Source organism: Quercus lobata, chromosome 2 (genome assembly GCF_001633185.2).
Source record: "Quercus lobata isolate SW786 chromosome 2, ValleyOak3.0 Primary Assembly, whole genome shotgun sequence".
NCBI classification, from domain to species: domain Eukaryota; kingdom Viridiplantae; phylum Streptophyta; class Magnoliopsida; order Fagales; family Fagaceae; genus Quercus; species Quercus lobata.
In genome coordinates, this window is record NC_044905.1 from 80,186,273 (window position 1) to 80,209,056 (window position 22,784).

The 22,784-nt window shown below is 39.2% G+C and overlaps 2 protein-coding genes and 1 long non-coding RNA gene across 3 annotated transcripts; 2 read left to right on the forward strand and 1 right to left on the reverse strand.

Annotated features, from left to right (window-relative positions):
* Positions 1-392: 392 nt before the first annotated feature.
* Positions 393-2,155, reverse strand: LOC115976805. The gene is made up of 2 exons (XR_004088394.1): positions 1,931-2,155; positions 393-782 (listed from the first exon to the last, which is right to left on the reverse strand). It is a non-coding gene; the product is annotated as an uncharacterized LOC115976805 (long non-coding RNA).
* A 5,182-nt stretch (positions 2,156-7,337) lies between these two features.
* Positions 7,338-8,753, forward strand: LOC115971884. The gene is made up of 4 exons (XM_031091989.1): positions 7,338-7,678; positions 7,739-7,916; positions 8,409-8,474; positions 8,742-8,753. The coding sequence occupies exons 1-4, from the start codon at positions 7,338-7,340 to the stop codon at positions 8,751-8,753; spliced, it is 597 nt and encodes a 198-aa protein (XP_030947849.1).
* Positions 8,754-11,954: 3,201 nt separating this feature from the next.
* LOC115971895 lies at positions 11,955-12,527 on the forward strand. Its single transcript, XM_031091999.1, has one exon. It carries the CDS (start codon positions 11,955-11,957, stop codon positions 12,525-12,527), a length of 573 nt encoding a protein of 190 aa, XP_030947859.1.
* Positions 12,528-22,784: the final 10,257 nt, after the last annotated feature.

The window sequence follows — 22,784 nt, forward strand, 5'->3', positions numbered from 1 at the left end:
AATGAATGTATTCTGAATTAGAGACCTTTAAATAGAATTGAGACTTTTTTTTTTTTTCCTAATATGTTTCCAAACCTGTGTGATAGGTTTTATTTCAGATTAAATAATGGAATTAAAAACTTTCAATTGTTGTGTTAAGTATTTAACAATCTCAAGTTCCTTTAAATATTGAATTGTGTCAGGTTTTATATAAAATGGAAGAAATTATTAAAAAAAAATTGAGATGTGTTGATAAAATTTTCAAGTTCTATTCACCTTCTTGTAAACTAGGTGATTCCTTCAACAAATTAACATTCTAATTAGTGGAAGTCTATCTTAGTGACATCTTAAGATTCAATAAGATTCAATAGAGAAATAATTGCCACTAGAAAGATCTCTAGAAGATTAGATTGTGATGCCAAAGGTATAGGTATTATTTACACAACTTCTGTAATAAGCCAATTGCCACTTGCAACATACCATTTGCATGATTTATAAATTCAGTTGTTCTCCAAAATACAAGGTTTTGCTGTGAAAAGAGCAAGAACTACAGAAAGTTAAAAGTATATAATTTCCTCATTTGAGGGTTTTATCCCCTCCATATCTATATAAATAGAAAACCAAATCTAGGAAGTGACTTTTGCTGATTCAGTTCTCCAAAATACAGGATTTTTAGGCTTCATTTCCATGCTGGTGTTGGATGACAAAGTGTTCACTAACTCTAGCCACATACTCCAAGATTTCAATCAAGATAGTAGGGCAGTTTTCCTTTAAATATTCAAAACCATCTGTCTGGATCATAGCTGGGAAAAAAAGAAAAACAGAATAAGTTGCAGTAACATTAGCAAAAAAAATTCAGACAATAAAAACACTTAAAAACCCACTTGAATCTTGAGAAGTCATTTAAAAATTAAATAATAAAAAAAATGAAAAGTCATATACATCTTGAGAACACTCGTTCTAACCATTAACAAAAACTCTGTTGGCTATGTAATGCATGATAAGAATTCATACATACTTAATACACTTAATCAACCTATATGGCTAACTAATGGACCTCAGAAATTCACAACTTGGCCATTTCAAATCAGTTTTTCATTTTGTCATGAATAAAAAGCCTATTAGGGAAGAACAAAAGAACAAACTTGCCAAATTATTGGATTGGCCATATCTTGATCAAAACAATTTGGGACCTATGACACTAACTCCACATCGCCAATTGAGATTAAAACAAAAGCTTCGTTAGGGAGAGAACAAGGTAGCTCAATCATAGCTAATATAGAAAGCCAATTAGAACAAGCGCAGCCACACAAAAGAAGATATAACTAAATCTTGTTGTTCTTGGTTTCCATACAAAGGCATAATCTGGTTTAAGTAAATCTCATCTCACATTTTTAAGACATAAAAGAGAATAAAAAAATCCCATTTCACATGTTACATATTATAGGAAAATGAATGGTATGTATGTAAATATTAACATAAAGAACAATTCAACTAATTAAATGAATCCTTTCAAAAGAGCAACGGCAGAGCAATACTGGGGATCCAAATACATAGGAAACCTCAAAAAAAAAGTTCATAACTTCTAAAGGAAGCCCACAAAAATCATGATTTGGAACCGAAACACAATTCATAAGAACCCAGACTAGCTTGGAAAAAAAACTGAAGAACCACAATCAGATTGGTTTGAACCTACCACTTAAGATTTAAGAATCCAATCAAAACCCATTTAAGATTTGCAATTTTTCTGAAAAAAGGAAGAAAAATTTGACCTCGTTCATATTCAATTCTCCTCCCTCCCATTGAACCTACCACTTAAGATTTCAGAATCCAATAAGAAAAACAGCAAAACCCATACAAAATCAAGTGATTGACGTCCCAAAAAACCCAAACCCATTGATATTTTGAAATTGAAAATAGGGGAGAACCACCAAATCATGAGAAAACAAACCTTGAGATTGTGACACTAGACTAACGGCGGATTCGACATCTTTTTCAGGCTCTAAAAACAACTCCGGTGATGACTGTGGTGGAATGGAGCTCCGATGTGAGGACGAGGAGGAGAGTCTGCCTTTGGTTTTCTATTCGGAGAAGAAGCTTTGAACGTGTTTGAGGAATATTTGGGGTTTTAATTGGGTTATAATTGCGTGTGATAAAGTGTATTGAGTCTAAATGTTTTTGCTGACGTGTCGTTCTAGGATTGGCGGGCATAAAAGGTGTCTTTTACGCCAGCTCCGAACGTAACTTATTCTCTTCTATTATATCTTCTTACACTCGGTATTTATTCTTTTAAAATGAAATTAATGATGGGATTAGAAAAAGATTAATAAGAAGAAACTTCCTATCTATTAAATTTTTTTTATTCGTTGTTTGCCTTTTCTAAAATATTTCTTTATTATAAGCTTTTGTAATGTATCTTATAATAACATGCAAATTAATTTGAAATCCTTAAAATACCTTAGAACCAAATATGAAAAGATTATGTTCCCTTTAATATGATCTTGACAAAATGAGCAAACTGCAAAGACTCTCCTAATAAAATAAAATAAATAACAAGAATTTAACTCTAAACCAGTTTTGAATTTGTGGGAGGACTTTCGTCTCGGCCCCCAATCAGGTATTGTCCTCTTTGGAAATGGCGTTGAGCCTTAATCCTTAAGGATTTATTCAATCCCACATTGGGGAGAGACGCTTCCCACTCATGCCTTATAAGCCTTTGGCCTAAGGATGAGTGTGCCACTACTACACAGGGAGGACTTTCGTCTCAGCCCCCAATCAAGTATTGTCCTCTTTTGAAATGGCGTTGAGCCTTAATCCTTAAGGATTTGTTCAATCCCACATCGGGAAGAGACACCTCCCACTCATGCCTTATAAGTCTTTGGCCTAAGGATGAGTGTACCACTACTACACATGCGAAGTAGAGCAAATCTCAAAAACTGCTACCTCATGCTGTGGTAGTGCACTCCTTCGGGTCACACATGAACCTACGAAGGCGGAAGGGGAAGGTTTTCCCTTAAACCCCAAAAGGCGCATTTTTGTGGGAGGACTTTTGTCTCGGCCCCCAATCAGGTATTGTCCTATTTGGAAATGGCGTTGAGTCTTAATCCTCAAGGATTTGTTCAATCCCACATCAGGAAGAGACGCCTCCCACTCATACCATATAAGCTTTTGGCCTAAGGATGAGTGTACCACTACTACACATGTGAAGTAGAGCAAGTCTCAAAAACTGCTACCTCATGCTGTGGTAGTGCACTCCTTCGAGTCACACATGAACCTACGAAGGGGGAAGGTAGGGGTTTCCCCTTAAACCCCAAAAGGCACCTTTTTGTGGGAGGACTTTCGTCTCGGCCCCCAATCAGGTATTGTCCTCTTTGGAAATGGCGTTGAGCCTTAATACTCAAGGATTTGTTCAATCCCACATCTGGGAGAGATGCCTCCCACTCATGCCTTATAAGCCTTTGGCCTAAGGATGAGTGTACCACTACTATAACCTTATAAGGCATGTGTGACCCGAAGGAGTGCACTACCACAGCATGAGGTAGCAGTTTTTGAGACTTGCTCTACTTTGCATGTGTAGTAGTGGTACACTCATCCTTAGGCCAAAGGCTTATAAGGCATGAGTGGGAGGCGTCTCTCCCCAATGTGGGATTGAACAAATCCTTGAGGATTAAGGCTCAACGCCATTTCCAAAGAGGACAATACCTGATTAGGGGCCGAGACGAAAGTCCTCCCACAATTGTTTATTAGTTGTTTTCCCCAATTAATTATTGGTTAATTAAATGATTGTTTATTTGGTTGCACTGCTGCACTAGCACACAGCCACACACCCATATGCATTTACCTCGACCCCATGCCCCCATCCACCCCCCCAATTCAACAGACAAGCCCCAATGCCCCATGGCCCCCAATCATAAGACTAGAGCCAATCAAATAAAGCAAATTAATTTTATCTCACCAAAAACACAACACTAACACTAAAAGACAATTAATTTATCTCACCAACACCACACCAACACCAATACCAATGGATAACTCCAAAAACAGGGCAAATATTAATAAATACACTATTGGATAACTCCAAAAACAAGGCAAATGTTAATAAAAATTTATAAAGTAAACTAAGCAAAAGGCAAAACAACAGACAAATGACAATCACAGTTCAAAGTCTTAAAGAGAGAGAGAGAGAGTCTGAGTCACACCTATGTACAACTCTTCAAATTCCTCCTCCAACAGATCAGAGAAATGAGTGACTTCGTGGACCGCCATGGGGTCCAGCACTTGGTGCTTGGCTGCCCTTATCATGTTCTTTCTGTTTGAATGGGAGATCGAGTTCGAGGCCCGATCGGGCGATCTCCTTCTCCATCCGTTCCATTGGTCATCTCAAGGGAAAAAGCGAGTGACCCAAGGCAAGGAAAGCGAACATTCCCTCATATCCAGGGCTAGCCACAACATATCCCAATCATCCATCGTCATCCACGCTAAGCGCACCGCCTCCGAAGTCACCGTCGTGTCCAAGAAGCTCCTCCATAGCACTGGCAAGGCGGCATGGATCGCCAACACCACCTTCCTGATCCTAGCTGTGCCACTCATCATCGAGATGGACCACAACCAACAACTCACCGAAATCGATCTCCAAAATGCCAGCCTCCTCGGCACCACTCCCACTCTTAAGTGAGTGTGACAGATAGAGAGAGACCCTTTTGCTTCTTTCTTTTTCAATTAGGGTTTTCGAAAAGTTTCAGACTTTTTTTAGGGAGAGAGAGAGAGAGAGAGAGAGAGAGAGAGAGTTTTTAATTTGGGTTATGTTTGAGGCCCGATCTAATTTCAGTATATTAGGTTAGTTAGTTTTTTTTTTTTTTTTTTTTTTTTTTTTTTTTTTTTTTTTTTTTTAAGAATATGTGGGTTACTAGGTTTGCTACCATTGTTGGGCTTGCGGTGGGCTTGACGTTGAGGCTTGCATTTCGTTGTTTTTTTTTTTTTTTTGAGAATCTGTGGGCTTGTTGCTTGCTCTATTACTTTTTTTTTCTTTTTCTTTTTTTTTTGTTGCTTGAAAGTAGAACAAATAAATTTCTTTTTTAGGATATTCCTAATTTTGATTGAGGGTGTCCCTAATTTTTTTTTAAAGGGTAAACAAATAAAAAAAATTAATTATTATATATATATATATTTTTTTTTTTTCAATTCAGTTCCTAGGAACACCCTGAGTATAACGTGGCACCGCCACTGAGCCGTTCTTGTATATTCACAACATTTTTCGCAATACTTTCACAAGAATCACATCAAAATCTTACGTGGAAAGTTGTTACTAGTTTTAATTTAAATCCATAGCTGAAATTATTGTTTTACTCATCAATATTAGCTAATTACTTAAAATTTATTGTGAAAATATTTTGGTAGTATTTTTAAAGGGTCATTTCCTATTCTTTTCCTTTCTTTCATCCATACGTTTCCTTTTTTTTTTCTTTTTTTTTTTTCTCTTTTTTTTTCTCCACCACACATGTATACCCATATATCTCCATCCTCTCCTTTTTTATCTCTATTTTCCACTTGATTCCAGAACCTCCCTCTATTTTTCTCCTCTTCTACTATGCTTACCTTTTTGTTTTTATTTTCTTTCCTCTTCGGCTCACTTCACACACACAGCCGACCATGATCTTTTGACTTCTCCTTTATGTTTGCATTTTTGTTTTTTATTTTCTTTCTTCTTTATCTCACTTCACTCACACACACAACCGGCAGAGAGATTGGCCTTTGTCTATCTTTTTTTCTTCTTTTTTTTCTTGTTCTGATTCACTTTGTTGTTACAATGGAGCTTAAATAGGCATTCATGTTTTTGATCTGTTATTTTTGTTTTGATTTTAGATTTGTTGTTCTAATTAAATTTGTCTTTTTCCCTATTCTTGATCTGTTATTGTGTTTGCGTTTTGATTGTGTTACCGTTTGAGAAAGAGACAGATGAACAAAGTAGAGAGGAGGAAAGAGAAAGAATATTTTTTTTATTCAGTCGGGTATTTTTTTTAAAGATAAAATAAGGGTATAGAGTTGCTATAGTGTTCTCTAAATTAAGAGAACTACAATAGCAACTTCAAAAAATAATTTGGAAAAATTGTGTGTTTAGAGAAACTGTTGAAGCGTGAACAGTAAAATTTTTTTTTTTTTTTTTTTTTTTTGGGGGGTAAAAGGAGAGATTGAGCATCATTGGAGATGCTCTAATCTCAGACTTGACAACCAAGTAAACTTCTTTCTTTTTTTTTTTTTCCATTTTTTTAAACATTTCCTCAACCTTTGAAAATTGCAATCAGATTTTACATTCACTTCCTCTGTTCCTCATACCATTTGTCTTTCAACTTCCAAGAAAGGGATTTTTTAGAAAATAACTACAAAACCCAAACAATATCATTAGTTAGGAAACGTTTCGAACTAATTTGCTTTCTAACAATTCGAGTTCAGAGGACTCGATTTCTGGTTTAGTCAAGTTGGCCACGTAGGCCAGAAATCGAGCTCAAAGGACTCGCTTTACCTTAATGGAAATCGATCTCAGAGGAGTCGCTTTACATTTATGGAAATCGAGCTCAAAGCACTCAATTTCAGTTCAGACTACACTTCCACGGATTTTTTTTCTCTGTTCTTCCTTTCCTTTTTTTCTCCAAATGCCATCCCATTCTCCACTTCCAAGCCCCAAAAACCCATGAACAAATCAAATCCAAAACAAATCAAACCCACTCTCCATAAAAATCTATGCATCGCCTGAAGCTTTTGCCGCTTGGGTTTGGTCAGATTGGCCCCTAGGTTGCTGGATTTTTGCATCGTTGCGGCGGAGGAGACAGGTCCGATCTCTGCATTTTGCATCGCCTGAAGCTTTCGCCGCCTGGGTTTGGTCAGATCGATGCCTAGGTTGCTTGGTTTTTGCATCGTCGCGGCGGCGAGACACGTCCGATCTCTGCATTTTGCATCGCCTAAAGCTTTCGCCACGTGGGTTTGGTCAAAATCGGCGCTTGGGTTTCATCATTGCTTCTTTCTTCTTCGTTTTGAACTCTCTGGGTTGCTGGGTTCTCACCGTCTCTGCGTTACTAAATCGAGTCCATTGGGCTCGGTTTCCATGAATGAAAACCAAGTCCAGTAGACTCGATTTCTTTGCTTAGAAACCGAGTCCAATAAACTCGATTTCTATGCTTAAAAACCGAGTCCATTGCACTCAATTTCTGGCCTACGTGGCTGATTTGGCTAAACCAGAAATCGAGTCCTCTGAACTCGAATTGTTAGAAAGCAAATTAGTTTGAAACGTTTCCTAACTAATGATATTGTTGGGGTTTTGTAGTTATTTTCTAAAAAATCCCTCCAAGAAAGTACAAAGCACCATGGAGTTCTTTAAGGACGCCACAGCTGTAAGACTCAGGAGTCACTTCAACAAGTACCTAGTAGCTGAAGACGACGAAAAAAGAGTACGGCAGAGGAGCAACGGGGCCTCAAACAGAGCGTTTTGGACCATCGAGATTGTGGAAGAAAACAGCAACCTTATCCGCTTGAAAAGCTGCCATGGCAAGTACCTCAAGGCCTCAGACGAACCATTTTTACTAGGGGTGACAGGGAAAAAAGTGTTACAAGCTAAGCGAGTATCAGAAAATGATAGTTCTATGGAGTGGGAGCCTAGAAAAGATGGTGTTTACTTGAAATTGAGGACGAAAAGTGGGAATTATCTGTGAGGCAATGGGGGCACGCCCCCTTGGAGTAACACGGTCACACATGATTTGCCCTCTAGAACTGCAACGCAGGATTGGATTCTTTGGGAGGTGGATATGGACATAACAAGAGATCGTTCGTCTTTATCATCATTTTCAATAAACTCTTCGGTTGTGGAGGATTATGAGGGGTCTGAGTGTTCGGAAACAAGCATGCCATCACCTATCTCTATAGATGAGATTGCAAGTGAAAGAAAGGTACGAGCTAGCTTCCAAATTTTTTTGATAATTTCACTTATTGGGGTGGGAGTTCGAATCCCAGAAGTTTTTATTAAAAATATCAGAAGGTGTTAATAATGGTCACTTCATGGATTGCAGACAATCCATTAAGGAGGTTTTTTTTAGGTACTTAAACTACTGTGTAAGTAAGTTTTTTGGGTCTATAATTCACTTCAAAAATCTGGGAAATTAATATGATCACCATCGAAATTATTTGTTGGAGTTAATTTTAGTTTTGAAATTATGCACCACGGAGAAACGAATATGACAGCTTTAGATGCATATATGATCCCTCAACAGTAAATTTCTAGAGGAAGTGTGAAGTCTATTAATACCAATTTCATTATATCATTATATTGATCTAACAAATTGATAAGTTTGACTTTTAAGATCGAGTTAAATAAATTTCATTGTTTCATACTCATGTCAATTAGATAGCTCATGATCGTGTTTTTGTTTGTCTTTGTACAGGATGAAGAAGGATCTGGTAATTCCAAGAAATCTGATGAGGATGAAATCATAAAACCTGGTACTCAGGTTGCTGATTACCAGAGAAGAGAGAAGAAGTTTTGGCTTTGGTTGGAGTTGTGCTGGGTCCTATCTGGGTTACTCATATTTTTATTTTTAAGTGCAGTAATGTCTGGTTGTACAACAACGGAACAATATTTGTTTTATCTTAAACTAAGTTTTGTAATGCATAGTAAGTTGCATTAAAGAATATTGTCAATGGAAGTTGCTTATGTGAGTTTTATAATGCAAGCTGTTACATCTTTTTATTTTATTTTATTTTTGTTAATTGTTCAGGTTGTCCTCTAACTTTGTGAATTTTGTTAATAGCACTATATTGAATTTTAATTGCTCTTTATTCAAACTTATTCATATGTATATATGGACAAAACATAATACACAAGTATAATTTATACTTTAAAACATGTCTTTAACATAATTTATGATATATATATATATATATATATATATATATTTCTTGTAAATTAAAATTTCAATAAGTCAACTTTTATATAATCCAAGAAAAATATATATTTCTTTCATAATGTCATGTGTAATTATCTATGAAATTATATTAATTAAAATTATATTCTTTGACAATTTTAAATTATATTTGTTCAATAAATTCAAAATTACACAATAGATTATAATTTTTTTTTTTTTTTTTTTTTTGCTTCAGTCACATTACATTATAATAACAGTATTAAATAACACAAAATTCATACAAATCAACTCCTTCCATATACATTAAATAATAAATGTTACTCTTATATGTCTTAATATATACAATGTAGTAAAAGAGAAATATAATAATAACAAAACCGAATGAAAAACTTTTATTTTGTTTATGCATGGATGAGAAAGTAGAACATGTTACAAACTTTTAACCAACATAGCATCTTTTTCTTGTTTATCTAAAGTCTATATATATAACATATAATATTATATATACTTAAGGCCCGTTTGTTACTGTTGTTTAAACAACAGTTTTCAGTATTTAAATAACATTACATGTATTTTCACATACGTTTTCACCCACACATATTTTCAAAAAATACAAATAACGTTACTAGAACAACATTACCAAACAGGCCCTTAATTTTTTTTTTTTTTTTGAGAAACAGATATACTTAAATTTAGCCTTATACAGTTATACTTATAAGCTGCGGCTATATATCATCTTATGCTATATAATAAAAGTTAGTTCTAGAAACCACAATTAAGCTAAGTTGATATCCTACTGATTGTCACAAGTAATGATTTTTAATTATAGTTTTACTTAGGGTGGCAATTCGTGTTCACGTTTCAAGTTCATGTTGTGTCGACTAATGAGCATTCAACTATATGGGTCAACAATAACCCAACACATAGATTAAATGAGTCAAGATTCTTCAACCCTAATACAACCTATTTATTAAATAAGTCAGTTTTATCAACCCATTTATCAGATTTTATCAAAGTGAAAAAAAAAAAAATATATATATATATATATATAAATTTTAGTATTAACCAAATTGATCTAGCTAAAGAAACCATTTTTTTTTAATACAGAATTTAGAATTAACAAGTAAATAAATCACAAATAATCATTTAAAATTAAAATATATCTCAATATCGCAAATAATCAATCACAATATGTTAAAGAAAATAAACCACAACAATTAATAAGTTTATATACCTAGGATTTGAATGGTATATTAGTAAAATATCATTTAATTAAACATGTTAGACAAGTCAAATGGATTCCATAAGTTGGACACTAACCTGACCCATTTATTAAATGGGTTAGTCGTGTCAACCCGAATATGGCACAAACCTATTAAATCTCAACTTATAACCTACTAATTTCGTATCGAGTTGTGTCGTGTTTGCGGGTCGTGTCAAATTTTGTCACCCCTAGTTTTACTATTAATTTATTTATTCTTATCAACTTTTAATTATTATTATCAACTTAAAAAAAAATTATTACAATTTTTTATTTTATTTGTTTCTATAATACATGGCTTTTTTTTTCTTTTTTTTTTCCTATATAGAAATAGCGGAAGATATTTATTAACAAAACTAACAGTAAAACCATATACTAGGAATAGAATTTGGTTTCAAGAAGTCGTCAAGTAAATATCTTATTTAATTATCATGTGTGCTGCTTTTAATTATGATTTTACAATTACCTTATTTATTCTTATCATTTTTTTTTTTTTTTATAGAAATAGACAAATATTTTATTAACAATAGTAACAACATGACATCGGGCAGGAATAGTAAGTTTAAAGACTACACTAATAGTATTTTATTAATCCTAGGTTTTTTTTACGTAAAACAACAACACAGCGGATATAAGATTACACTAATAGTATTTTATATGTCGTAGGTGTTTCATCACAATTAGTTTTAGAAGCTGTTTGGATTCGGCATTTAACGCGTTGCGTTTTCAGCTTCGCGTTTTCCTTCTTTTTTTTTTTTTTTTGGCACGCGTTTAAGTTGAGAGTGCGGCTAATGTTCATGAACAGTAGCTGCAAAGGTGGACTATTCCATGGTTCATGCACTGTTTACAGACCCACAAATTCCACTTTTCAGTAACTTTTTCATTAAAAAAGGGTCCCACAGGACTATTCACACATTTAAAAATTATTTTGTTACAGTGTTTTCAGTTTCAATTTTCAGTTTCAGTAAAAATAAGCTCAATCCAAACGGATCCTTAATTTCCATTTCCTTCTACATCCTCTAAATTAGTTTTATACCGAATTATAGATATAAACCCAATCAAACAAATTAACATAACAAATGCTATTAGAACCACTCACTAATCTATACTTTAATTAGCTAAGGCCCAACAGTAGGAACCGTGTGCTTAAGTTTTATTGTGACAAACACATGGTACAGCTAATATATTTAGTATTCCATAGTGTAATATTACACACATGGCAATTTTTATAACAATATTTACGGTAGTTGAATCTACAACTAATCAATTGATTCTTATATAACCTCACAACTGACATTATTTTATCATTTACTATTACTAATTTATCATCTTAAAAGTTGTAAAATATTTTGTGAAAATTGTTTTCACTCTAGAATTATTTTACTTCAGAAATCAAACGCTTCATTTAGCAATGAGACCTCAAAGGCATTTGTTTCTTCATTAATTCTCTGCACCAAATCGATGATGCTCTAATCTAGCGCAATACAACATTATAACTTTGTCTAATAGCAAGTTGGTTTTATTTTATTTTTGGTTTTCAAATTCACAGCAAGTTGGTTTTCAAGTCTTTGTTATCTTAACTGTTCTTTTATATTGTAGCTTTTGTAACCCCCCATAACAACATTTCCTCTAGCTAACTTGACTCTTTTTCTTTCTACCAAGCACGTCTACCACATTTCCCAATCTCTCTATCACACATTGGTTATCATTAGCTTCTTTAAAACAAATTAGTTACATATTTTACAATCTCTTTAATTTAATTTACGTACGTAGAATATGTGATGATCCTATTCATTCAGAGTGCTATGGAACTTTTTCAAAATGCCCAAGTAGTACGTCTCCGAGGCCACCACGACAAGTTTCTATTTGCCGATGATGATGAAAAATCTGTAAGCCAAGATCCCAATGGTTCGGTCAAGAACGCTAGATGGACCTTGGAGATGGTTAAAAATGCCAACGTTTTACGTTTCAAAAGCTGTTATGGAAAGTACTTAACAGCCTCCAACATGCCATTTCTATTAGGAATGACAGGGAAGAAAGTGCTACAAACATTTCCAAAAAGATTGGATTCCTCGGTTGAATGGGAACCCATTAGAGAAGGATTCCAGGTCAAGCTCAAGACACGTTATGGCCAATACTTGCGTGGAAATGGGGGTGTGCCGCCTTGGCGGAACTCGATCACACATGATATTCGACATAGTACTGCAACATCGAATTGGGTTCTGTGGGATGTGGATATCGTAGAGATTCAAAGGCATTCTACACTACCTCGACCAATGTCACAAGGTGCTAGTCGAACTGGTTCCTTAGCTTTAGAAGCAAGCTCCAAAATTAAACTCCTTTACCCTAATCAAGAGAAGAAGTTTGATTTGAATTGACATAGGAGAAGGAAAAATTTGTTACATGTATAATGTATCTATGGTGGATTTTTTTTAGTTACAACAATGAGAAAAGGGGATTCAAACACTGATTTTCCTAATAAAGAAAATCAAGTTATGTTACACTATTAAAAAGCTCTTGGCACCTATATGGTCTGTTGAACTAGAGTTTCAATTATTTTTTTTCATGCATTTAGAATTGTTAAAGAAAGGAAAATGAGATTGTGTTAGAAATTACAAGGTGATTTAATAAGTTATTTGAATGACTATTTAGGTAGAAGTAAATATGTATGGTTTTAGGGTACTCTTAATAGATAAAAGAAAAGACTTAATTTGGGATTGTGAAGAAGAAGGAAAATAAAGAAATTTATGATGTTTAAGGACGGTATGAACTGTATCACAAGAAGAAAAAATGCTAGAAAAAGAAAAATGAGAATAGAAAGGGAGAACAAAACGATAAGAACAACAATTAATCAATTTTATTACTTCTTTGAGTACATTCACAAATATGCATAAGAATCTTTATTGTACTAGCATTTTAACTCTTAGTTTGACAAAAAAACTGAAAATCTAATAAAACTAACTTAAACTCAAAGAAAATAAAACCTAGAAACTATAAACTCAACTAAGGTACCACCTTCTCAAAAAACTAAAGTACCAAAATAACATTTGTAAGGACGCGATTTGCAACGAACCTGAACAGTGTTGGGTTCGCACGTAAAAAGGCCCAGACAATATAATTTGTAGAGCGTGGGTGTAAAGAACTAGGTTAACGGTGGTCTCCCTTACAAAGATTCACTCTCACGTATATTAAAGGTCTAAAGTTGGTACAACAATCGTTTTCTTTAGTGATCAATGCAATTCTTCTTCTCTACTCTTGCTTTCTTCCTTTTTGTTTGTGTTTTTCTCCCTTTTCTTTTTCTGTTCCGATCCCCTTTCTTCATGCTCTTCTTTTAGTTTATATACCTCCCTTTGTGTTCCATCCTCACCGCACACGTGTAGGTTGGGTCCGGAGGATTTCTTTCTGTCCCATCTAGCACCTCCTGGAACTTCCTATGGGCAGCTGTAAGGCTGCTTCCTTACTGTTCAGATATCACCTCCACATTAATGCGGCCAGAGAGTTGGTTGAAAGGTCATTAATGCGGAGGCAGCTGTAGTTATAGATATTTGTTTGTCTTATCTCTTTCATCCTTGGTCGGTTATTCTATCCTTTACGGTGACCTAATTCTGAGGTCTGGTTGCAATAAGACCACGTCCTGATCGTTCTCGGACGCATACTGCCGAGGAGTATGGTGTCCTCGGACGGATATGCATCCTCGGATGGGCCATGGGCCCAACAATCCTGAATCAATTCTGAACTTTATGGGCCTATTGATCGAACGGTCCCCACAATAGCCCCTCAAAATCCTACTTTTCGACTCCTCAGGAGAGAAAGTGGATTTTGACATCATGAGCCTGTACCTGCGCGCGTTTTGGGGCATGCCCCTGACGCTTCAGCATCCTGATTTTGGCAGCATTAAATTTTGACAACTCCATTGTCTCCCACGTTCGACGGTGAGATCTAAATCAAACGGCAGAGAGCTTCCCTTGTTTTGTGAGCGGGAATTTCACCGCTCACAACCCTCACATGACTATAAAGGCGCTCCCTAATTAAACCTGTACTTTACCTTCGATGATTACATGGTTCCAGAGCTCATATATTGAACCTGCCTTCTTCCAGTCTTCGTCACTCTCCTGGCGACTACATATAATCATACGTTGTCCAAGGCCCTTCCTTTGAACCTGTAAGTCCTCTTGAAGTTTTTACCACTTTTGTTTCAAGCCCAAAAGTCTTTTCTGCTAAGTTTTTTAGAAAAATGGGGAAACAGAAGAATCCATTTCGATGTCTCGTTGAATCCGAGGAGGGTATTAGAAACTTTCGCTCTAAGTACAGGATCCCCCCAACAGTAGGGATGAGGTACGCAGCCCAAGGGGAGTGGGTTGATGCCAGGCAAACTGGGGAAGTAGTCATCTCCATGATCGCCTTTATTGAGGGCGGGATGACCATCCCCATGGGTAGTATCACTAGGAGTTACCTCAACTTCTTTAGGCTATCCCCCACCCAGTGTGCTCCCAATATGTTTAGGGTCCTGGGAAGCATAGACGCTCTGAATAAGAGAATGGACCTAAAGCTAACCTACCATGACGTGAATTGGGTGTACAACCTTCACCGCCTAGCTGACCAGGGCTATTATCTCAAATCGAGATATCCTGAAGTAAGGCTAATTCAGTGCCTCCCCACTTCAAATAAGAACCTAAAGGAGGATTTCCTTATTTTTTCTGGGGAATGGCACGATGGTTTACCTTGTCCGACAGTAGAGGGAACACCAGGTGGGCGCGAAGTTATAGATCTATACTATTTAGCTCGTGAACACATTTCACTCACTTTTATTATTTTTGTATCCTACAACTTTAACTTTAGAATCAACGGTTTTGCAGATAGGCGCTACACGAAGCCCAATCTCAGATTAGTCAATAAGGCGAGCCTAGACAGGTTACTGAAAGCTGAAATATACGTGAACGAGGCTGATGGTCAGCTCCGGGCAGCACATTTAATCCTTGGCTATACCCCCCTTTCTTTTGACTTTCAGGCGCCGAAGTGCATGATTAGGGCACGTGATCCTCGGTTTCACCGTATCAGTGTTGCCTACGAAGGGTTTATCGTTCCAGAGGGTATTCCGCTTCCCCAGTACATAGCTCGCACAGAGCCTCTTTTCGTAGCCAGCGTCTCGGCAGGACCTTCTTCACCCTTACCCTCCCTCAAGAAAAAGGGAACAAAAAGGGGAAGGAAAAAGGGAAAATGCGAGGAAACCGTTGTGACAATATCTGAATCCTCGGACGATTTCGGGATTTTTGATCAGCCCACAAGCCCCAAGGAAGACCCTGACGAGATGGGGATACAAAGGAAACCCCAGAAAAGCTTGCTAGAGCTGATGGAAGGTCAGCCGGGAAAGTCTGCACCTGCCAAAACAATACCATCCCAGGCTTCATCTCTTCCAGCCAGGTCTCCTCCTCCAGCTCCTCGCCACCCTCCTCGTTCATCTCCACAACCAGCGCTACCGAGCAGAAAAAACGCAGGGAACAGAAGGGCAAGGAGGTGGCGGATACGAGCAAGTCTCGTCCCACTCGAGAGGAGGATGACCAACGAGCTGCAAAGCAGCAGAAAACTAAACACCCAGCCACGCGGGGCCAAGAGAAATCTGATTCCCCACATCCTGAGCCACAAGCGTGGTTACCAGTACCTATGCACGGTGGGGAGCCCCTGAGAAACGATGCCTCTATAAGGGACTTTAACGGCGGCATTGGGTGTCACGTAGCCTCGGCCATAAAGGAAGCCTTATTGCTCCCAAAAGATATGGCCGAGATAAAGAATATGAGGAAGAATGAACTCATCCTCGACAACAAACGATATTTGGGCATGGTGAGAACCTGTCTTTTACATTCTATGACTGTTACCCACTAATACGCACTTTTCATTGACTATAATGTTAACTCCCCCCCTTTTTTCTCTTTTTTTTTTTTTTTACAGATCATCCAAAATACTTTCAAGTTAAATGAGATGCTCAATGCTTGCTCCAATCAGCTAGATGGCGAAAGAAAAAGAAGGGTAATGGCTGTACAGACCTTGTCCAAATCTGAACAGGATTTGGCCGACGCAAGGAAAAAACTACAGGTCGAAGAGAAAGCTCGCAAGAGCTCTGAATCGACATCAGAAGGCTACCAGAAGCAGGCCAAGGAACAAGCAAGGCTTCTGCGCGAGATGAATGCCAAGCTGAAGAAGACTCAGGAGCAAGCTCTTGTTCTTAAGAAGCACCTAGAGGAAACTCAGAAGTTAAGGGAGCAAGCTGAAAAGCTCAAAGAGCAAGCCGAGAAAGCAAAAATTAACGCCGAACAGGCAATGAACGAAGCCGAGCAGAGAGGCTACGAAGTTGGGATAGCTGAAACTGAGAAGGCTTTGAGAGCCGAGGTTCCGGAGGTATGCCGCATCTACTGCGCGAGAACTTGGAGCGAGGCTCTTAACCGTGCTGGGGTTGAAGCCTCATCTGAGCTACGTAGGCCAGAGAACGTATATTACCCCGAGGCGATACGCCCCTCAGCTCCTCAACCCTATCAGGCTGATGCTCCTTCTCCAGTTATTAACCTTAATGAGGAGGTTTTGCCTCGCAATTCTCCTCCTCGCGGCCAACCGGGACCGACTAAAGAGGCACTAGCCCCTCCAGGAGCTTCCCCAGACAAGATCACCACCGCTTCGGAGGCAGGGACGGCCTCCAAGGGTTTTCAACAGGAATTGGACTCCACGGTTCTACCAACCGGGGGCATTGCCAAAGCCAAAGATGGAATCGCAACTTCGGAGGTAGACCTACCCGCCAGCCAGACCCCACAAATCCAGTTGAAATTAAAAAAGTAGAACCTGTTTTGTAACTTTAAATAGACACTTAATAGAGGACTTTTTTGCTCATTTTCTTATCGTTCTGGCGGCTCCATGTTATCTTTACACTCATTCACTTCGTCGTTGTAATTTTGTATGGGTTTATTTCGACCACCTTCTTTATTGAACGCCAATCTTGCGTCCAAAGCTCTCTTTCCGACTCCACAATGAATGTTATAGGGCATTATTTCCGTCAAGTTTATGATTAGAAGATTTATCACAACTCTATTACCATTCAATAATTCAATACACAACATAGAAGGTTAATTTCTACCGAGTTTGCGGTCCGAGGACCTGGCATAACTTAGCCCCTGTTCCACGTTTTAATATAAATCATAGAATGTTAATTTCTACTAAATTTGCGATCCGAGGATCTGGCATAACTTAGTTTCTGTTTAACAATTCAATATAAATCATAAGATGTTAATTTCCACTAAGTTTGCGATCCGAGGACCTGGCATAACTTAATTTCTGTTTAACAATTCAATATAAATCATAGGATGTTAATTTTCACTAAGTTTGCGATCCGAAGACCTGGCATAACTTAGTTTCTGTTTAACAATTCAATATAAATCATAGGATGTTAATTTCCACTAAGTTTGCGATCCGAGGACCTGGCATAACTTAATTTCTGTTTAACAATTCAATATAAATCATAGGATGTTAATTTCCACTAAGTTTGCGATCCGAGGACCTGGCATAATTTAATTTCTGTTTAACAATTCAATATAAATCATAGGATGTTAATTTCCACTAAATTTGCGATCCGAGGACCTGGCATAACTTAATTTCTGTTTAACAATTCAATATAAATCATAAGATGTTAATTTCCACTAAGTTTGCGATTCGAAGACCTAGCATAACTTAGTTTCTGTTTAACAATTCAATATAAATCATAGGATGTTAGAGTACAGGATGCATAATTGACGTCAGTTAAAAGAAAATATTTGAATTGAAACACCTTTATTAATAATAATACCTCTTGAGATTATTTACATTTCAAGGATGGAGTACAGGTTTTTCGTCTAGATCGTTTAGATAATAGGCTCCTATTCCTACTACAGAAGTAATCCGATATGGCCCCTCCCAATTAGGTCCCAGTTTTCCCCAACTTGGATTCTTAGTGGCCCCCAGGACTTTCCTCGGCACCAGATCTCCTATGGCTAATGGCCTCATCCTCACATTGCTATCGTAGCCCTGCTTGAGTTTATGCTGGTAGTAAGCTAGTCGAACCATTGCACTCTCCCTTCGTTCTTCAATCAGGTCCAAACTTTTCTCCAACATCGCATCATTATTACCTGAAGAGAATGTACTAGTCCTTAACGTTGGGAATCCAGTTTCCAGGGGAATGACGGCCTCTGCCCCATAGGTCATGGAGAAGGGAGTTTCTCCCGTCGAACGTCGGGATGTTGTCCGATATGTCCAAAGCACATGTGGCAATTCTTCCACCCATTTTCCTTTCGCGTCATCCAGTCTCTTCTTAAGCCCATTGACTATTACCTTGTTAATAGTTTCAACCTGCCCATTGCCTTGTGGATAAGCTGGGGTGGAATATCTGTTTCTTATTCCCAGTTCTGAACAATATTCCCTAAAGGTATTGCTATCGAATTGGAGTCCGTTATCCGAGACAAGAGTTCGGGGAATTCCAAATCGTGTAACAATGTTCCTCCAGACAAACTTCTTCACATCTACGTCCCTGATGTTAGCCAAGGGTTCAACTTCAACCCATTTAGTGAAGTAGTCTGTGCCGACCAGCAGGTACTTCTTGTTTCTTATGGCTTTAGGAAAAAGGCCGACAATGTCCAGTCCCCATTGCGCAAAAGGCCAAGGGCTTGAGAGAGGGTTAAGAACTCCTCCCGGTTGGTGGATATTCGGGGCATATCTCTGACACTGATCGCATTTCTTAACGTACTCCTGCGCTTCTCTCCGCATATTTGGCCACCAATAACCTTGCGTGAGGGCTCGACATGAAAGAGACCTTCCTCCTGTATGGCTTCCACAAATGCCCTCATGCAATTCTTCCAGGATTGACTCTGCTGTCTCAGGAGGCACACAGAGCAAGTATGGCCCAGAGAAGGACCGTCTGTATAATATTTTGTCCTCGGATAACCAGTACCGAGGAGCTCTCCTCCGTATTTTCTCAGTTTCCACCTTATCTTCGGGCAATATGTCACTTTCGAGAAATTTTAATATAGGATCCATCCAGCTTGTTGACAAGCTAACTTGATGGATTTGGCAAACCTCCTTTTCTGGTGAAGTAGGAGTACACAAGTCTTCGACGATAATCACCCGAGGGAAATTTCGTACTGAGGAGGTGGCAAGGGTCGCCAAGGAATTAGCGTGGGTATTTTCACCTCGTGGAATATGTAATACGTCGAAAGACTCGAACTCCGTTCGCATACGCCTAACCCGGTCCAGATACCCTTGCATCCTTGGGTCTCTGGCCTCCAACTCTCCGGTCACCTGGCCAACTACCAACCTCGAGTCTGAGAATAGTTTCATTGCCTTTCCACCCATTTTATGGACCATGCTCATTCCCATTATCAAAGCCTCATATTCTGATTCATTGTTAGTAGCTGAGAACCCTAGTCTTAACGACTTCTCGATGATGACCTCTTCGGGGGATATCAGCACCAGTCCCAATCCAGCTTCCCGTTGGTTTGCGGCCCCATCTACGTACACTTTCCATATAGACTCTCCTTGTGCAGATATCAGGCCAACCGATTTTTCATCCATGTGATCTTGATTCCTACTAATTTTCTCAAGGCACTTAGCGAATTCAGCCACCAGATCGGCGAGGACTTGACCTTTTACAGAGGTGTGGGGCATGTATTTGATGTCAAAAGTACCCAGAATCGTGCCCCACTTGGCAATTCTACCAGTGTAGTCAGCACTTTTGAGTATAGACTTAAGAGGCAGTTGGGTCAAAATAACCACAGTGTGAGCTTGAAAATAGTGCGGAAGTTTACGTGTTGCGTGGACCACCGCCAGTATGGCCTTTTCTAATGACAGATATCTCACCTCGGCTTCATTGAGGGATTTACTTACATAATAAACTAGCCTCTGGATGCCATTGTCTTCTCGTATCAAGACGAAACTAACTGCGTGAGGAGCTATCGCCAAATAGGCATACAACACCTCATCCACTTCAGGGCTAGACATGATAGGCGGCCTGGAGAAGTAATCTTTCAACTGTTGGAACGTTTCAGCACACTCCTCGGTCCATTCGAATCCTTACCACTTATGTAACAGGCGGAAAAAAGGACGACACCTCTCAGCCGACCTGGAGATGAACCGGTTCAACGCAGCAGTCATCCCAGTCAGCTTCTGCACTTCTTTTGGATTTCGAGGTGCTTGTAAATCGTTAATGGCCCTAATCTGGTCTGGATTCACCTCAATTCCTCTATGGGTCACCATGTACCCCAAGAACTTCCCGGAACCTACACCAAAGGAGCACTTCGAAGCATTCAAGCGCAACTTATGTTCTCTCAATATCCCAAAAATACTAGTGAGGTCCTCCACATGTTCGGACACTACTTTACTTTTCACAACCATATTATCGATATAAACTTCAATATTTATGCCCAGTTGTGGCTCAAACATTTTAGTCATCATGCGTTGGTAAGTAGATCCAGCGTTTTTCAAACCGAAAGGCATCACCTTGTAATGGTAGTTCCCAATCGGGGTCACGAAAGCAGTCTTTTCTTGATCGTCAGCGACCAGCAGTATTTGGTGATACCCTTGAAAGGCATCCAAGAAACTCATCCTAGGGTGACCCACGGTCGCATCCACCAACTTGTCAATCTTGGGCATAGGAAATGAATCCTTGGGGCAGGCCTTATTAAGATCCGTGAAGTCCACGCACACCCGCCATTTTTCAGTCTTCTTTTTTACTACCACCGTATTGGCCAACCATTGAGGGTAAAAAACTTTCTTGATAGCCCCAGCCTGTTTGAGCTTGGCAACTTCACTTTTAACTGCCTCGGCGTGCTCCTTCGATGGTCGCCGAGGAGGTTGCCTCCTGGGGACAACGGCAGGGTTCACGTTGAGTCGGTGACAAATGAAATTCGAGTCCACCCCTGGGGCTTCGTACGGGTCCCATGCAAAAACGTCCACATTGGCTCGAAGGAACTCTAGCAAATTCACTTTCTCTTGCAAAGGCAACTTGGCCCCAACCCGGAAGAATTTTTCTGGATCATCAGCAACAACTGCCTTTTCCAGATCTTCACACTCTACCCCATTGGTTGGCACGTCTACGCCAGATGCTGGGGACTTTAATTGCTATAACTCATTATCGACGGTAGCCGAGGTTTCTGCCTCTAGTCGATGCTGTATAGCCGCTACTTGGCATTGCCGAGCAGCCGCCTGACTCCCTACTATCTCCAGCACTTGGTCTCCGGATGGGTACTTCACCTTCTGATGTAGGGTGGACGAAACCGCTTTAAGGGTATGAAGCCAAGGTCTGCCCACAATAGCCATGTACGGAGAAAAAACATCTACAACAATAAAATCCACCTCCACCACATCCGTGCCTGATTGCACGGGCAGTCTGATTAGCCCCATAGGAGTGACCAACCTTCCCTCAAAACTCACTAGAGGGGAATTATAGGTTGTTAAGTCCTCTGGTTTCAAACCCAGCCCCTTGTACAAATCTGGATACATCACATCCACAGTGCTTCCCTGATCAACCATCACTCTTCGGACATCGTACCCGCTAATCTTCAATGTCACCACCAAAGCATCCTCATGGGGTTGTATAGTCCCAACCAGATCCTCATCTGAAAAACCCAAAATCAAGGGGACACGCCTCTTGGCTCTCTTCAATGCCTGAGAATGATCCTCAGCTAGGGATCGGGACACCGACAACACTCTTGAGGGGCAAGATCCAGTCCTTCCCGGGGCCGCAAAGATAACGTTAATCGTACCTAGAGGGAGCCTTGATGAAGCATCCCCACGCACCTCGAAACCTGCTTGGCTCGCCCTTCCGCTGGAGTGATGCAAGAGTTGCTTTAATTTCCCTTCACGGACCAACTGTTCCAAGTGGTCCCATAAATTCCTGCAGTTGTCTGTCGTGTGCCCATGATCCTGATGGTAATGGCAATACAAACTTGGGTTGCGTTTTCTAGGCTCTCCCGCCATCTTGTTCGGCCATTTGAAGAATGGCTCGTTCTTTATCTTTTCCAAAACCTGCTGAACAGGCTCCCGAAATACTGCATTAACAACTTGGGCGTCTGCCAAGCCCGACTACCCAACAAAATCCCTCCTCGGTCGGTTGTTATTATAACGATCCGACCTGAAATCCCTCCTCTCTTGAGGGATTATCTTGGCATTTCCTTTCCCCTGAAGTTGATCTTCCTCTACCCTTCTGTACTTATCTATTCTGTCCATCAGTTGGCGCACACTGGTGACAGGTTTACCCATCAAGGATTTCCTCAAGTCATGATCAGTTGGGAGACCGGTTTTGAAAGTGGTTATAGCCACAGGATCATTCTTTCCCTCTATTTTGTTAAACATTTCCCAGTACCGATCCGAATAACTCTTGAGAGTCTCGCCCTCTCGCATAGACAAAGTCAACAAGGATCCCAAAGGCCGAGGAGTCCGGCTGCATGTAATAAAGCGAGCACCAAAAACCCGAGTCAGTGTTTTGAAAGATCCAACAGAATTGGCCCTTAAGCCATTGAACCACCTTATTGCCGTTGGACCCAAACTCGATGGAAAAATCTTGCACATCAAAGCATCATCCCTGGAGTGAATAGCCATCTTCTGGCTGTAATAGCTTACATGTTCCA

Coding starts and splice junctions, on each gene's coding strand:
- LOC115971895 (XM_031091999.1), top strand. CDS start 11,955: ATGGAACTTTTTCAAAATGCCCAAGTAGTACGTCTCCGAGGCCACCAC.
- LOC115971884 (XM_031091989.1), top strand. CDS start 7,338: ATGGAGTTCTTTAAGGACGCCACAGCTGTAAGACTCAGGAGTCACTTC. Junction 7,679..7,738: donor ACGAAAAGTGGGAATTATCT/GTGAGGCAATGG, acceptor TTTGCCCTCTAG/AACTGCAACGCAGGATTGGA. Junction 7,917..8,408: donor AGATTGCAAGTGAAAGAAAG/GTACGAGCTAGC, acceptor GTCTTTGTACAG/GATGAAGAAGGATCTGGTAA.